Here is a 15,747-nt window from a genome sequence, read left to right as displayed (position 1 = left end):
AACCAGGCACAGAGGTTCACCTGTGGTACCAAATAGTAACAATACCGCCCAATCGTTCCTTCGTTCCAATACTGTTGCCAGTGCTGAATTGCTCGCTGTTTGCTGGGAAACACGATGTCGCTGTATGTAAGCTGGAATTCAATTTCGTCCCCGTTGATTGTTGATTGTTTAGCATGCCTATCCGCTTCTTCGTTCCAGAAAACATTTTTGTGAGCTGGGACCCACAAAAAAATAACGTTGTAACTTGATGATTTTAGATCTTGCAGGTTTTTACGTAACTTATACCACCCTTCAGGTAAAACGGATCGAGGTTTAATGTTGAGTAGACTCTCAAGGCTACTTCTGCTATCTGTGAGAACAAGATATGCTCCTTGTGGCAAAGTACGGAAAATGCGAGTAGCTTCGAGTAACGCTAACATTTCGGCCATGTATACCGAGCATTCAGTAGGGAGTTTTTTACGGGTTACCATAGAGTTGAAAAAAGAAACTACAGCATATCCCACACCTTCCTGAGTTTTCGAACCATCTGTAGCCAATATGTGGAAATCATGGTATTTCCGGTCAATGATTTGTTGTACACAATCGCATGCCGAGAGAGTACGGTTAAGTTGTAATTCAATTGCCACCGAGAGATCAATATCAACTGAACAATGTTGTATTTCTAATGGATACTTAAAACATGGTAGAACACTGTACTGTTTTGTAAAGGGAGCATATCCAGATAACCTACTTATGCATTTTTCTATATTCGTTACCGGCGGTCGTTGTTGAAGAACAGCTGCATAGAAATCAAACCAATTTTGGACAGAAATCTTGCGATTTACATACTTTTCTGTGATCATGGTTCTTCTCACATTCATGGGCGTAACACCACAGAGAACTTCAAGTGAACCCGTATGGCAAATTTTAGTTGCACCGATAGAAATTCTTAAGCACCGCCATTGTAACCGTTCCAACTGCATGAGCATACTTTGTGCACCGTCAGCGAAAAATATTCCTGCGTATTCCATTATTGGCCGAATACACGATTTGTAGATTGTCAGCAATGAAGATGGATGTGCTCCCCAGCCTTGAGAAGCAACACTTTTCATTAGATTGATGTATGGTAACACTTTGCGTTTGATTACGTTCACATGAGCACTCCAAGACAGCCTCGGTGTCAAATGTAACCCGAGTAATCTAATCCGGTTATCAAATGGGATCTCAACTCCTTCTATTTGTAGTCTTTCCAAACGATTGATCCGACGTCTTGTGAACACGATTGCATTACATTTCGTCGGTGATAATGCAAGTCCTAGTAGAAGCAAACTATTAGAGAAGATGTTTACTCCGGATTGCACGCGGGATACAGCGGTGTTTCCTTCTTTGTTTCGACAGAGCAATGACACGTCATCTGCATATCCAACCAACATCACTACAGATTTAGCTTCCAGAATAGCGCGTGTTAAGTAGATGTTGAAGCACAGGGGGCTAAGCGGGAAGCCTTGAGGAAGACCCCGCCACGTTGTTCTCTGAGTAAGGTTTTGACCATCCATACATATGCATATGTTTCTCTCCCGAAACAGCATATAAACAGCTCTTATCCAATACATATCCACGTTCAACCTTTCCATTTCTTTAACTAAGAGATGAATGTTGACGTTATCATATGCCCCTTCAATATCCAAATTACACATCACGGTATACTCTTTTCGATCAATTGCATATTGTGCCTCACGAACCACTACATGCAGTGCATCAACCGTACCACGGTTTTTACGAAAACCAAACATCTCATGTGGAAATAAACTCGATGACTCCAAAAACCATTCTACCTTGTTTTTGATGATGATCTCCAACAGCTTTCGGAAACACGAAGCCAGCGCTATAGGGCGGTACGAAATCACTTCTGACGGTGACTTACCCGGTTTTAATATGGGAACGATTTGAAATCTTGTCCATTCCTGGGGTATGAACTGACTATCCAAAATCCGGTTGTAAATTCTCGTTAGACACAGCTTTGCGTTTAGTGGTAGATTTTTTATCGCAATATACGGAACTTTGTCCATACCTGGTGATGTATTCGAAACTCCAGCCAAGGCAGCTTGTAGATCGAAGATTGTTATATTTGGTTTATCCACCCTATCGGCTCCCTCGAAGAATGATGCGGTAATTCCTTTCTCCGGACATGATTTTGGTGCCAAGCGGTCCAAAATACCTTCCAACACCTCTTGATCTCTCAGATCAGTCGAAGTTTCTCTGCTTCCCTTAAAACGTTTAGCCATTCTCCAGAGTTGCGTAACTGAAGTTTGGCTGTCCAGAGAATCGCAGAATCTCTGCCAGCATTGCCTCTTCTTTTCTCTTAGTAGTTTTTTAAACTTTTTTTCTGTGTCCATGTATTTGAGATATAGACTGTACTCAAAATGTCCACGTTTCCACGCTTTGAAGTGTGCAGATTTGAGTTCCACAGCCTCGGTAAGCTCTTGGTCCCAAAAAGGCTGTGAGACTTTTTGCTCTCCTCGCGGTCTGTTTTCAATAGAATTTTCTATAGCTGACCAGAGAGTTTGATTGAATTGGTCATATGGCATATCCCTGCTTCTGCTAATCGCTTCTTCCCAGTGTTCGTTATACTGCTGCCAGTTAACACGGTTCATGTTAATCTTTGGAGATACTGCTTCTGTTCGTCGACAGTTGAGGTTAAACAGAATTGGTAGGTGGTCACTTAGATGTGGGCAATCTAATGTCTCCCAGCGAGCGGATAAACTCAACTCTGGTGACACGATAGTTATATCAATAGCAGTTGGAGTACGGTTGCTATCAAATCTTGGGAAATGGCCGTTGTTTATAACTACCAGATCAGTTCCATTAAGTGCTTCAGCCAAAGAATTGCCCATGGCATTTGTGGAACAATCACCCCACAAAGGATTTCGTGCATTCCAATCTCCAGCAATGACACACGGAGAAGGTATGCTTTCTAGGAAGCGTTCAAATGCGTGCTTAGTTATTCGGAACTGAGGATTTATGTACAAGGACACGATAGTAATTGCACTCTCTAGGAAACTCACTTCACAAGCTACTAGTTGAATTTCTTCTGGACAATTTATTTGTTTTGATTTGGGTTTCAGATTTTTATTAATTATAATTGCCACTCCTCCGGAGCTTCTACTTTTATCTGCTCTGAAGATATAGTGGTCATGAATATCAAAACGGATAGATTCATCAAAATGGGTTTCTGACAGAAGAGCAATATTGACGTTGTTAGTGGTAATTAAATTGATGATTTCTGCTTTTTTTCTAAGAGCCCCTCTGCAATTCCATTGCAAGAACTGCAAGGGATCCCCATTTCCTGTAGAGCCCGATGCGGACTATTATAACCGCTTACTCAGATACTCTCTGACCCGAGATGAAATTACAACTTTTAAACACTCTTGCATTTGATCATAGATTCTCTCCGCAAACTCTAAATGTTCATCAGGCAGCTGAGAGACTTTCTCAAGAATTCCCCCTGTGAACTCTTCAGATACGATAGACAGCTCTATTATATCACAAACTTCGTTGGCTAGAGTAGCATTTGCTTCATCCACGTCTGCGTCACAATCAGGTTTTCTTTTCTTTGGAGGGCATTCGAAGCGTTCCGTTGTTGTGTTGGACTCTTCTACAGAGATAGTAGTTGGAAGTGCTAAGGTTTCGACCATTTCCACTGCAGCTAGTGCAGTGAACCAGTCGGTTGTTCCTTGTGAGAAGGTGGTTTGGCGCGATTTCTCTTCAGCTTTACGCTTTATTATTTGTGGGCAGATCTTATCATCAGATAGATGAGGACCTGCACAGTTCACACACTTTATTGCTGCATTTTCACAAACATGATCATCGCTGATATTTTTCTCCGAGCACATCCGACACTTTTTAGCACTTTTACAGTTTTGAGCACCATGACCCAATTTCCAGCAATTACGACACTGCCGAACTGGGTACACATACTGTTTCACAGAGTACAATACATTTTCAAACTCCACGTGAGATGGTAGACTTGTGCCTTCGAACGTGAAGACCACTGTCCATAGAGGATTGTCAATTTCATCAACTTTTTTCGTCATACGACGCACTTCAAGAATGGCGGGATTATTGGATTGAACCAAGCTATGTTTGTTGAAGGCACGTGCCAACATTAACTCATCGTCCTTTATTTCAATGTCCACATAAGCTATTCCCAGACATTCAGTAAGTCTTTGTGGGATAGAGAATTTCACGTTTTCAATTTCCATAGAAATCAAAGCATTCGCCGCAATGCGGTTTCCCATTAGCACTTTAACTTTTCGCTTGGACAAAGATACAGCTTTCAAATATTCAGGACCGAATTTTTCGACAATTTTCGTAGACAGCTTGATAGCCGAGATATTTCCACTAACGGCTTCCGCAATCACGATAAATGGTCCGTTGTACCTTGAACCATAGGTTCTGGTACGTTTATCCGGTTTAGACATTTCGATAGTTTTACTACACGACTATAGACTCGAAAAACGATGCGTTCTATACGAAGGTTGTGAGTAAACTGACCCCCTTTTTTCTTAGCAGGGTGAAAATCGCATGTTTTTGCAAATATAAAAATAACTGGTTAAACCAATAACTTTTCTGACTACATCAATTTGGTGTCCCATCAACCTTAAAACTTTTGATGTACAAGAAGTGAGATTATCTGTAAGTATTAAGATTTTAGAAGCCATTGAAGTTGAAAAGTGTTGCGTGTTGCCCCAGTTGACGGTATTTTAGAATTGGATCGAAAAATACGATTTCTGTAGAATTTAAGACGGTTCTTGGAAACAATATCTTTTCTATTCACACATCAGTCAATATATGTTTGAAAACATGGAATGATTCATTTGTGTGTTTGAATAATCATTTCGTGATATTTTTTTTAAATTTTTGATTGAAATAGATTTATTGGTTGTTGACTATCAAATATGATCTCTTAACTTTTTATCCCATCGATAGAACTTTAAAAAAAAATCAGGCATGGTCTTCAGTCATGGTATTTCAATGATCACTCTGCAAAATTTCTGGTAAATGTCCAAAAAAAATCCATTCGAGCAATCAAGCAATAAATGTACAAATTTTAACATTTTTCGATGCCGTAAAAAACTTTACCTAGTATGATGGATTGGCTTGGTAATATTACCTACAAACTTTTTACTGGTTTCCTCATGCTATACCAACACTGTTGGTGTAAAAATATTTTTCGAACAATCACTCAATTTTTTAAAATAAATATATTTATAATTCAGTTTGGTGTCTGGGGTAAAATGAAAATAAAAAAAAAACATTGAAAATCTCGGAAGAATTTTCGTGCAGAGGAGCCGGGGAACTGAAATGAAGGGAGAAAATTCGTCAATGATCACACAAATTGTGCAGCCAATGATTGAATTTGTGGTAATTTGTGGCAATTTGTTAGAGAAAATTAGAAGGTTTGAGTTCAAATGCGAGAAACCAGTGCTCAGAGAGAGTGAAAATGTGCTTATTGTTGCAAATTGTTGCAATTTGCGAAGCAGTTGTGGAATTTTGATCATACCACTCCAAATGCAAAGAATTCTCTCTTGATTTCAATCTCTTGAGAAGGGCAGTTTTGATTGTTTGCTATCGCATTAATCATTGAAATTAGTCAATTTCATTCCTTCCTTTTTAGACCAATCCAAAACATGCTTGCAAATTACATTTTCGAAAAATGATCGGGTTAAACGGACAATGTGTTGAGAAAGTACAAAAAAAAAAGATTAAAAAATTTGAATTGAATAATGTTATAATCTTACCCGCCTTAGCAACTTTTTTTTTCGAAACGATTGATGCTTAAGCCTCCACCTTTGAAAACGGTAGAAATTTTCGAAAATTTTGCGAGTTATGAACTTCTTTCTGAGGAAAGAAAATTACATCAAATAATCGATTCTCAATGTTTTTGTTGGTTTTATTTGATATTATGAGACCTGAACAAAGGGTCTCGTATGTGTTGATACACTAAGGCCAAAATATTCCCATCATTAGATTTGTGCCAAATAATGTAATTTTCGAAATACATATTGAAAATATTCGTTTTACCCGCTTTATGTCTAAAAACATCACGAGCAAATGGGATTATGAATTTTGTATTTGCTTCGAATCCAACCTTCTAATTTCTTTATTTTGTTATGAATTCAAATAAATTACAAATTGAAAAAATCATTTTTTTTATTATGCTATTAGACTGAAATACTTTTACATTTTTTTCGCTGACGGCATACAATACATTGCTATTACCATGCAGTATCTTTTTTAATCGCTCAGATTGAAGAAAACAAGAATAATTTCAGTTTAAGAATGAAGGGATCAACCTGTCTACACATTCATAATGTATCTTCTTTCTCACAGGTTTGCGGAGTGACCGGGCGCAACTACACCTACGGCAAACTGAGGGATCACTGTGCGGCCCTAGCTATCCGGCTGCAGCAACAGTGCAAGCTCCAGTTTGGGGACGTTCTTGCCATCTGTCTGCCGAATGTTCCCGAATTTCCGACCGCAGCCTTTGGGGCGATTGAAGCCGGACTCACCGTGACAACAATCAATCCAATCTACACTGCCGGTAAGCTTTTGTGTCATTTTTGTTTGAGACTACAAATGTAGGTAGGCCATACATTTTCAGGTTGAGGTGGTCGACAGATTGCGTACAATCACGCACTTTGCTAATTTGGTAGCTTTTTTTTTGTTCTGATGTCTTCTCTTCCCCCCTCTTATCGGTTATTGATGGTCATTCAAGGGGTTATCGTAATAAGGAAAACAGCAATTGTTGACCGAAAGCGTGCCCCAGAAGAGCGTTTCTGATAAGATAACTTTAGTAGGAAAAACGGCGACAAGTTGAATTGTAGGCAATATATCTGCTCTACTGTCTGCTGCCAGAGTTGAATGGCTAATTGTGAGTGGTTTTCGAATCTTGGATTTTTTGTTGGTAAATGTTGAAATTTTTTGATAAAGAGATAAAATCATTTTATTTTGTCGTCGATTTTTCGAAATTTAGATTGCAATTCTCCAGTACGTTCTTAGTTAGGAGAGTCATTTGACTTTGACTCAACAAAATGTTCGAGTTGATGGAAAAAAAGATTTTAAATTCATTAACTTTTCGATTAATGTTTAAAATAAAATACCACAAAATAGGATGAATCGTAAAAGTTTTCGGAACATGTTTGCCAAATTCAATTCATTCAAACCAAGATTTGCTTGATGATGTATTTTGAGCAAACGTGTATAAAATTTTGAGGTATTTTACCCGGAAGTAACGAAAAATACTGGTTTTTCATCAATAACTTTTTTCATCACTAGCTGATTGTTTTTTATGGTTGATTTTCTTAAAGCCTAAGTTGAGACAAATATTTCATCCGAAGACTGTAACTCGATTGGATTTGAAACAGAAAAGTTATTGCGGTTCAAAGATTGTATTTTGGTCGAAAATTGTCGTATAAAACGCAATGCGTAAAAAGTACTCATTGCGTGTTGGACAAAATTTGCGGCCTTTGAACCGCAATAACTTTTCTCTTTCAAATCTAATAGAGTTACAGTCTTCGAGTGAAATATTTGTCTCAACTTAGGCTTTAAGAAAATCAACCATAAAAAACAATCAGCTAGTGATGAAAAAAGTTATTGATGAAAAACCAGTATTTTTCGTTACTTCCGGGCAAAATACCTCAAAATTTTATACACGTTTGAGACTTATGCAACCCCTCCCTATGGTCAGATCTTCCTGAAACTTGACATGTGACCTTCTGGTAAGCTAATAAATAATTTTAACTTGGAGCGAGTGAGATTTATCATGTTTCATTCTTCCTATACTATGATAAGTGTACTGCGGTTCTTTAAATTATTAAAAACTCCAAAAATTTCAGTTATGGTACAGTAGCCTTAACTTCTTCAATTTTCAACCAATTTTGATAAATAACCACTTGAAATATTTGTTTGAAATTTACATTTAAGCGCAAAAGAAAATCAGATTTTTTAAATGCTACCATCGAGTCTAAAAGTTTCGTTGAAACAAAATTTTCTCTAAAAAAAATCGTTTTTTATAATTTTTTTCTCATAAGTCACTAATATCAGCAAAACTGTTGACCAAATGCAAAAACGGTGTGCAGATGATCGATAGAAAACTTATTCACCTTTAGTATGCAAAAGAGGGATTTCAAATTACTGTTATGCCGTCCGAGATATTTTAATATAAGTACAAGAACTTTTTTATTTTTTTCAAAATTTCATATTTGGAGCATAACTCAAAAACGGTTCTACTGAGATTTTTTTGTATTTCATTTTCGGATTTAGCGTCCGATTTTACATTAAAATGTTGGTCAGTTAATCGAGTTCACGATTTTTTTAAAATTTTTTAAATTAGTGTAATTAATGTTTATTCAGTAATTATCTGTTAAAAGATCATAAAATACTGTATTTATCTAAAAACCAGAATATTGCGCCTTAAAGTATGCAATGACTTAAGGGTAGTAGACAAACTTTTGGAATTCTCTTTGTCTGATACTTACAAACTGTGTAAAGAGAACTAATATAGCAAAACACAGTTAACGTACCTTTTATCTTCGGATTTTACTAGATTTTTGCCTAGGGTCATTAAGGATCAAGTCTCCTTCAGTAAAGGATCAAGTCTCCTGTAACTTAAATAATATCACAATTTTTTTAGTCTTACGAAGTTTATCTACGCGCTCATGTATCGTTCTAACTTTTGGAGCATACGAAATTGAAATTACACGCTATCGTGCAACGCAAAAGACGATGAGTTGCAAAATTTTTCCAAAAAGATATGATGAAAATAAGAAAAGGGTGATCATGTATCCTTATTCTCCCCTATACTTTTATCTCTGGATTTACATACCATTAGGCGCATAGTTCAGGAGAATATTGTGTTGGTATTATATAATATATGCTATCTTATCGTCGTTTTTGGTAAATTTAGACTTTAAAACTCGCCCAAAACGTTGAGTTATTGGCATAATAATACATTGCGACGATAAAACACAAATTTACTTGGATTTTGAATGAAAATGGTAGCTCGGAGTAGCGGAGTCTACTGTATTTGCAGTTTTTCCAAACAACATCTATGTTTCTGGTTTTTCTTTATATATTTTTCGCAATATAAAGTGAATTGAATTTATATTTATGTACCGTAAACTGTGGGAACTTTGATCAACATGATTTTTTTTGCAAATAATCTCAATATTTCAAAGAATAAGAAGAACAATCTGAATCTGGCTTTCATAGCTTTATTCAGTAACTCATAAAGATACTTCACAGAGGATATCTCGGAATTAAACCACCTTTATCTGATCGAACCAGCTTCAGACCTCTCGGAAAGTCATCGCAAGCGGCGCGCACTTGCTCCATCGGCATCTCGTCCCAGATTTTCGTGATAACTCGCTTGAATTGCTCCAATTTTGTTATTTTATAGTCGTTCAGCTTCGACATCATGTATCCCCACACGAAATAATCCAGTGGATTCAGATCCGGAGAAGACGGAGGTCATTCATTCTTCGAAATGAAATCGGTCAAGTTTTCCACACACCACGCCTGAACAATCTTTGCAATGTGGGACGCTGCGCCATCTGTCTGGAAGCAAGACTGACGTCTTATTTTGGAACCGGGAAACGTTCAGCTTGTCTGCAGGAGCTTGCTGGAGGCTCACACTCCAAACTCGATCATTTTGGCGATTGACTGTTTGCCCCAAAATGCACATCTCCTCGTCCGAAAAAATAATCTCGTCATCTGCGCGCCAAACCGAGCAGCGATAACAGCTGCCCTTAACTCTGCCATGGCTCACAACTCAATGTAAACAAACTGCACAGAAACGAAAATCTGCCACTTTGGGCAGCAATGTTAGCCCTTTCATTTGGCATATAGAAGGCACCAGAGAGATGCAACGTGTAGGCTACAGGCGACCCCAAAAAAGTGTGACAGGACTTTTTTGTCACCCTGTAGTTGGAGATTTTTTTATATTACTTGAAATGTAGTTTTAAAGTTTAAAATATTTGTTTTTTCAAAGACTCACAAACAAACACCTCTCCTGATAAAAAGATAGCATTTAGAAGCAAATGGGTTGTTTTAAATGAATGTTTAGCTTTTTTTAATTTTTTTATATGTATAGTTTTAGCGTTATTTTAATGCTCATGCTATGATAATTTTTGTGTTTTAAAAAAAAGGACATTTTCTATGAGAAAGCCTGTATAGAACAAAAGGCTAAAAACCCTATCAAATGGCTAAGTTTGAATAAAAAAAAGAACATAGGAACAGTGAGATCACTAGGGCATTGCATGAAGGAAAAATTTCATTTGTTTTTGAAGCCTAAAAATATTGAGAAATGGTAATAATTTTTGCCCCTAAATGTATGCAGCAACATTGTCCATCTGTTGATATTTGTTTTTGAAAGTAAACGTTGGAAAATTCAATTGAGTCCAAACAAAAATTAGCTGTTATTGATGTTTTAAGCCTTCAGTTCTAACTGGCATCAAACCAATAATTTTAAAGATGTTGGGATACGTTAAAACCATAGTGATCAAAATTATCCCGAAACATGAAATCTGGTGTTGTAACAAACATACAGTTATAGCCACTAATGTCGTTTGAATAATTTGCTATCAATAATCATGCTTTATATTCCTTACCTCAGTAAGTATTTTAAAACTTTTATGTGTTACAAAAAATCAACCCCTTCCAAAATATTCGAAAATGAATTAAAAAAGTGATCAATGTTCTCCCAGTTCACGGTACATTTACGGAACTGAAAACTGGTACTAAACGAAATATTTTTTCTATATTTATATGCACAACTTGACGTCACAACGTTTTCAAAACAATTTTTGGGTATATTGTATTTTACGGTTCATTGCGCACATTGAATAAAATTATAACCTCAAGGTTCAGAATTTTAATCGCTACAATTTGGAATGAAAAGTATTTTTATTGAACGAACTGTCATCGAAATATAAGCAATAGAAATCGTGACGTACAATCGCGCCACTTTTTCAACTTTTCTGATTTTTTTGCAAAACCGTTCATTTCTGCTCTTCTATTCTATAAAACTCTACGAACATTTCAAAAAAATTTCGATTAATTACAACCAACAAATCGCTGTTTTTATTTTTTTTTCTTCAAATGATTTCAATTTATTTTGAAAACGGTTTAGTTTTAAACGTCACAACGTGCCGTTTTTTTTAAACACGGTTTTGTTAAGCGTTGTGACGTCAGGAAATTTTATGTTCAGCAAAATGAAATGAATCAATGGATAATCATAAAATTAATGCTTAATTTTATAAAAAAAAAAAGCTTAGAGGCTCAAAAAATAATCTGATTTGGTGATGAAATAGATCCATTTATTTTCAAAAAAAAACTGAGTAAATAAGGTTTTCAACACTGCACTCATCAATTTTATTCGAAATTTTTTTATGCGATCACGAGGATATTATTTTATAAAACCAGTACAAGGAAAAACATTTTTATAAAAGCTTTTTAAAGTTTTTCTGATTTTTTTAAATATTTAATTGCAAAGGAAAGGAAAAATAAATGATTATTTCAAAAGCCTTTGAACTATTGAAAGTTTGTTAAAAGACACTAGAGTACTCAAATCAGCCGACTTATGAAAATCTTATAAGTTGCAAGCTTAAATTGATCCTTGGCCTAGCACAAAGTTCATTGCTAAATTTGCTTACGCAATGAGCCTGAAATGTTTATGCAATTATATGAAATTTTGTTTGGAACGAACATTTGAACCCAGTTTTTCACCAAGTTCCTAAGCCCTTAAGTCACTATCGGCCTATTTCTTTTTATTATAGTTTTTCACGAAGCTTAGATTATGACAAAAAGTTCATCCCAAGGTCCCATTTCAATGATTTTATGATAACTCCAATCGAAATGCGTTCTTCAGATGAATGTCAGATGAATAATGTCATAATTATAGCTTTAAAAACACTCAGATAAAAAGATGATCGGTTGATAAAGACCAAAAGTATTGGTGGAAAACTGTTTTTTATAATATAAAAAAATCACATAATCTCTACAAATTTCAGGTTTGTTGCGCGACCCCTTTCCGTAGTATAATCTGGGAAAAAGTTTTCATGGGACCTTGTGCGAGTCACGGCGTTTTAGACATAACGAATTCATTTTATGTGAAGCTATTTCTATTAATTATATTGAAAAGTCATTTCAAAAACAATCAATTTTGTTAACCAGCTCATTAAATTTTCACGAATTTTTGTAAGAAATTCAAGATAAATATTGGCCAAAGAATATACATTCTATAAAAAAAATAGGGATAATAATAATTCATACAAATTCTTTTAAAATATCTTTTGGGGTTTCATTTCTATGACAGTTTATTTATTCTTGAATCAAGTGTTCAACAAGCGCGTTTATGCGCAAAAAAAGTAAGTTTGCTAGTTTCGTTAAAAATTTGATAATTGAATCAATTTATTGAAGCGCATTATTATGTGCAAATGCATTGCATTCCTCTCAAAAAGTATGAAGAGACCCCCAATTTCCGACAATATGTAACTTTAAAATGTATCATCGATTGAAAAAAGAAGAACTTTCGTGACATCACAGTGCTTTAAAAAAAAAACCTTTATCGCCGATTCTAGAGCGTAAAACAGCAGTGATTTTTAGCAGTGATTCTTTATCTCATATCATGCTTAAAAGATGGTTTTTTACATAATTTTGCAATAATTTTTTTTTGGCATAACTAGATTTTTGACAAAGTTATGTTTCAAATATAAAAGAATTGTTTAAATAAATAAAATCTAAAAAGTACTGAAACTCAAGTTTCTTAGCCCCTGTGCTTTTGCAATTCTCAGAAAAATTGAAAAAAATTCTCATCTATAAAGTTTTTCGTAGAACAAAAATGGTTTGTTATCATAAAACTAAGCTTTTGTGAATTTTTCAGCAAAAAAAATCAACCCATTTGAGTCATTCAACCTCGTTCAAATTTTATCTAGAATGCAGCCGTTAGGTTCTTCCAACATAATTATTAATCCCAACAATTTTATTATTATTTCAGAGGAAATCAGTCGCCAGCTGGTGGACAGCAACACCAAGATTCTGTTCGGAACGGTAGCTAATTTCCCAGTATTGCAAGAAGCTATCAACCTGGCCAAAAAGCAGATTCCCATCGTCTGCATTCGCACGAGCAACGACGAAAGCATTCCGACTGGCGCAATCGACTTTGCAGAGCTCTCGAATCCTACAGGTAAGTATTTTATACTTAGAGTTTGATCCTTTTGATTGCTAACTTGTTTCCTGCAGGTGTCCATTTCAGTAACTTGAAAAGGCACGAAACCAACCCGGAGGATGTGGTGTTTCTTCCATACTCGTCCGGAACGACTGGTCTCCCGAAGGGCGTGGAGCTAACACACACTAACATTGTGGCCAACAGTGAAATGTTGGCTGTCAATACTGGCCTCGAACCCTTAATTCGACCAACGACAGATACGTTCCAGGATGTGCTCCCTTGTGTGTTACCGTTCTTCCACATCTACGGCCTAACGGTGACCATGGTGTCCAAGCTGCAACAAGGCTGTAAGCTTGTCACACTTCCCGGCTTCCGCCCGGATACTTTTTTGAACTCGTTGACGGAACACAAGGGCTCGGTTCTGCATTTGGTACCACCGATTGGTAAGAGTTGATTGCTGAGTGAGTACTTCGGCCTTCTGTAATCTATGTTTCTTTATTTTAGTTCTGTTTCTCAGTCACCATGATATGGTTCAGCCCGCGCATTTAGTTTCCCTGAGGAACATATTCTCCGGAGCGGCTCCTTTGGGAGCTCATGATGCTGAACGGTTGGTTGCCAAAGCACCGCAAGTGAACTTCGCCCAGGGTTACGGACTGACCGAAACAGCACCCGTAGTCCTGTGCGGATCGTTGGGTAGCAGTAACTATGCCTCGGTCGGTTCTCCACCACCGCGGACTCAGGCCAAAATTGTCGATGTGAACGACCCCACAAACACTGCTCTTGGACCCAATCAAAACGGTGAACTGTTGGTTAGAGGACCACAAATAATGAAGGGCTATCACAACAACAAAAAAGCTACTGATGACATTATGACCGAGGGTGGATGGTTGCGCACCGGAGATGTTGCACATTATGATGAAAACTTCCAGTTCTACATCACCGATCGACTGAAGGAGCTCATCAAGGTCAAAGGCTTCCAGGTGGCTCCGGCCGAACTCGAGGAAATCCTGCGTGATCACCCGGAAGTTGAAGATGCCGCTGTAGTGGGCCAGCCGCATCCCATCTCTGGCGAAGTACCGCGAGCTTTCGTCGTAGTTAAGAAAAGCTCCAAAACAACCGAAGATGATCTGAAGCAATTCGTTGCTAGCAAAGTGGCTGTGTATAAAAAGCTTGAAGGTGGAGTGACCTTCATCGACAGTATTCCCAAAAATCCCTCGGGTAAAATACTGCGACGAGTTCTGCGGGATGAATACTGCTCTTGAATAGAAGGTCGATATTAATTTAACACTCAAAAATAAAAATGAACATCATTCCTTTAAGCTCTGATGATTTGTCCTATCGATAAGCCCCTAGGCAGTAAAAGATTGTTGGAACGAAAATGCCAGGTGCAATCGGGCTCAAAATAATTTGTTTAGATTTCTTTACTGATGTTTTTTTCTACAGAACCAGTTATCATTTTTTTAAAGATACTAATTGAAAACAGTTATCCACTCTTCGACCTTCTTTTTACTACAAATGAAACGTTCGAAAGTAGCACATAGCAGTTTATATACAATTTGTAGTGCTTGCTTTTGGGTCCTAAAACGCTGAATTGCAATGTGAAAGTACAAAGTTGAACTCAGCAGTACATAACTCATTTATTTATTCCTGCAACTTCTTCTAAATTAACATCTACAACAAAGAATACTACTGTGAAGCATTACAAAGTGTTTATAAATTGTCAGTTTTGTTAAATATTCAAGATATTTTTCTAAGTAGCTTTAGAAGATTAAGATTCGTTACAAGATGATCTGAGTTTAGGAACATGGCTCCCGAAAACATGTATTGAACTTGTAACGAACTGTATCAAAATCAATCCTAGCAAGTATCCTAGCATTTGTGAATCAAGGTTGAGAGCTTTTGTTTTGTCAAATCGAACATGTAATATCAAAAGTAATACTTTCTGTTCCGAATCGTAATTTCATGTATTTAATATTTGATAAGTTCACTGAAAATTAGTGGTTTAGTTGGTAAATAATTACTGCTCGTGATTTTTTGGAAACGAAATAGCAAAAAAACTACTTATTAAAAAGATATTATAAAGAACCAGTTGTACTTTCAGTAGCGCAAACAGAAAATAAACTTTTTTATGATCGAAATTGAAAGTTTCCGACTTAGATCGTTATCCGAAATTATTCATCACAATTTAACAACTCTTACAGGCCAGTTAATCTTATTTTGTGAGATCTTGCGAGAAATCTACCCTGTACCTTTTGGTACCTGGTAAAGGGTCATCATATCCGGCAAGAATGTCTTCTCCTCGTGGTTATGCACAGGGAGGTGTACCATCATTCTCTTATATGTTGGGAGCCTACTTGGATGGTATCCTCGTAAAGGTCCCAAAGAAAGGAGACCTAACAGAGTGCGGTAACTGGCGTGGCATAACTTTGATCTGTACAACCCTCAAAGTACTCTGCAAAGTGATCCTGAACAGGATCCAGGAGAAAATCGACGCTACACTCCGACGGCAACAAGCTGGATTCCGATCCGGACGATCATGT

The 15,747-nt window shown here is 36.8% G+C and overlaps 1 protein-coding gene across 1 annotated transcript in view; it reads left to right on the top strand.

Annotated features, from left to right (window-relative positions):
* Positions 1–15,351, top strand: part of LOC129756376 (uncharacterized) — a 41,115-nt gene extending 25,764 nt beyond the window's left edge. The window contains exons 3-6 of the mRNA XM_055753233.1: positions 6,373–6,583; positions 13,037–13,225; positions 13,282–13,650; positions 13,712–15,351. Coding sequence (XP_055609208.1) covers positions 6,373–6,583; positions 13,037–13,225; positions 13,282–13,650; positions 13,712–14,469 — 1,527 coding nt within the window. The 3' untranslated portion in view covers positions 14,470–15,351. The remainder of the gene's footprint in view (positions 1–6,372; positions 6,584–13,036; positions 13,226–13,281; positions 13,651–13,711) is intronic.
* The last annotated feature ends 396 nt before the right edge of the window (positions 15,352–15,747 follow it).

This window comes from Uranotaenia lowii, chromosome 3 (genome assembly GCF_029784155.1).
Source record: "Uranotaenia lowii strain MFRU-FL chromosome 3, ASM2978415v1, whole genome shotgun sequence".
Lineage (NCBI taxonomy): Eukaryota > Metazoa > Arthropoda > Insecta > Diptera > Culicidae > Uranotaenia > Uranotaenia lowii.
Note: the sequence above shows the minus strand (reverse complement) of the source record. Positions and strands in the feature narration are given on the sequence as shown.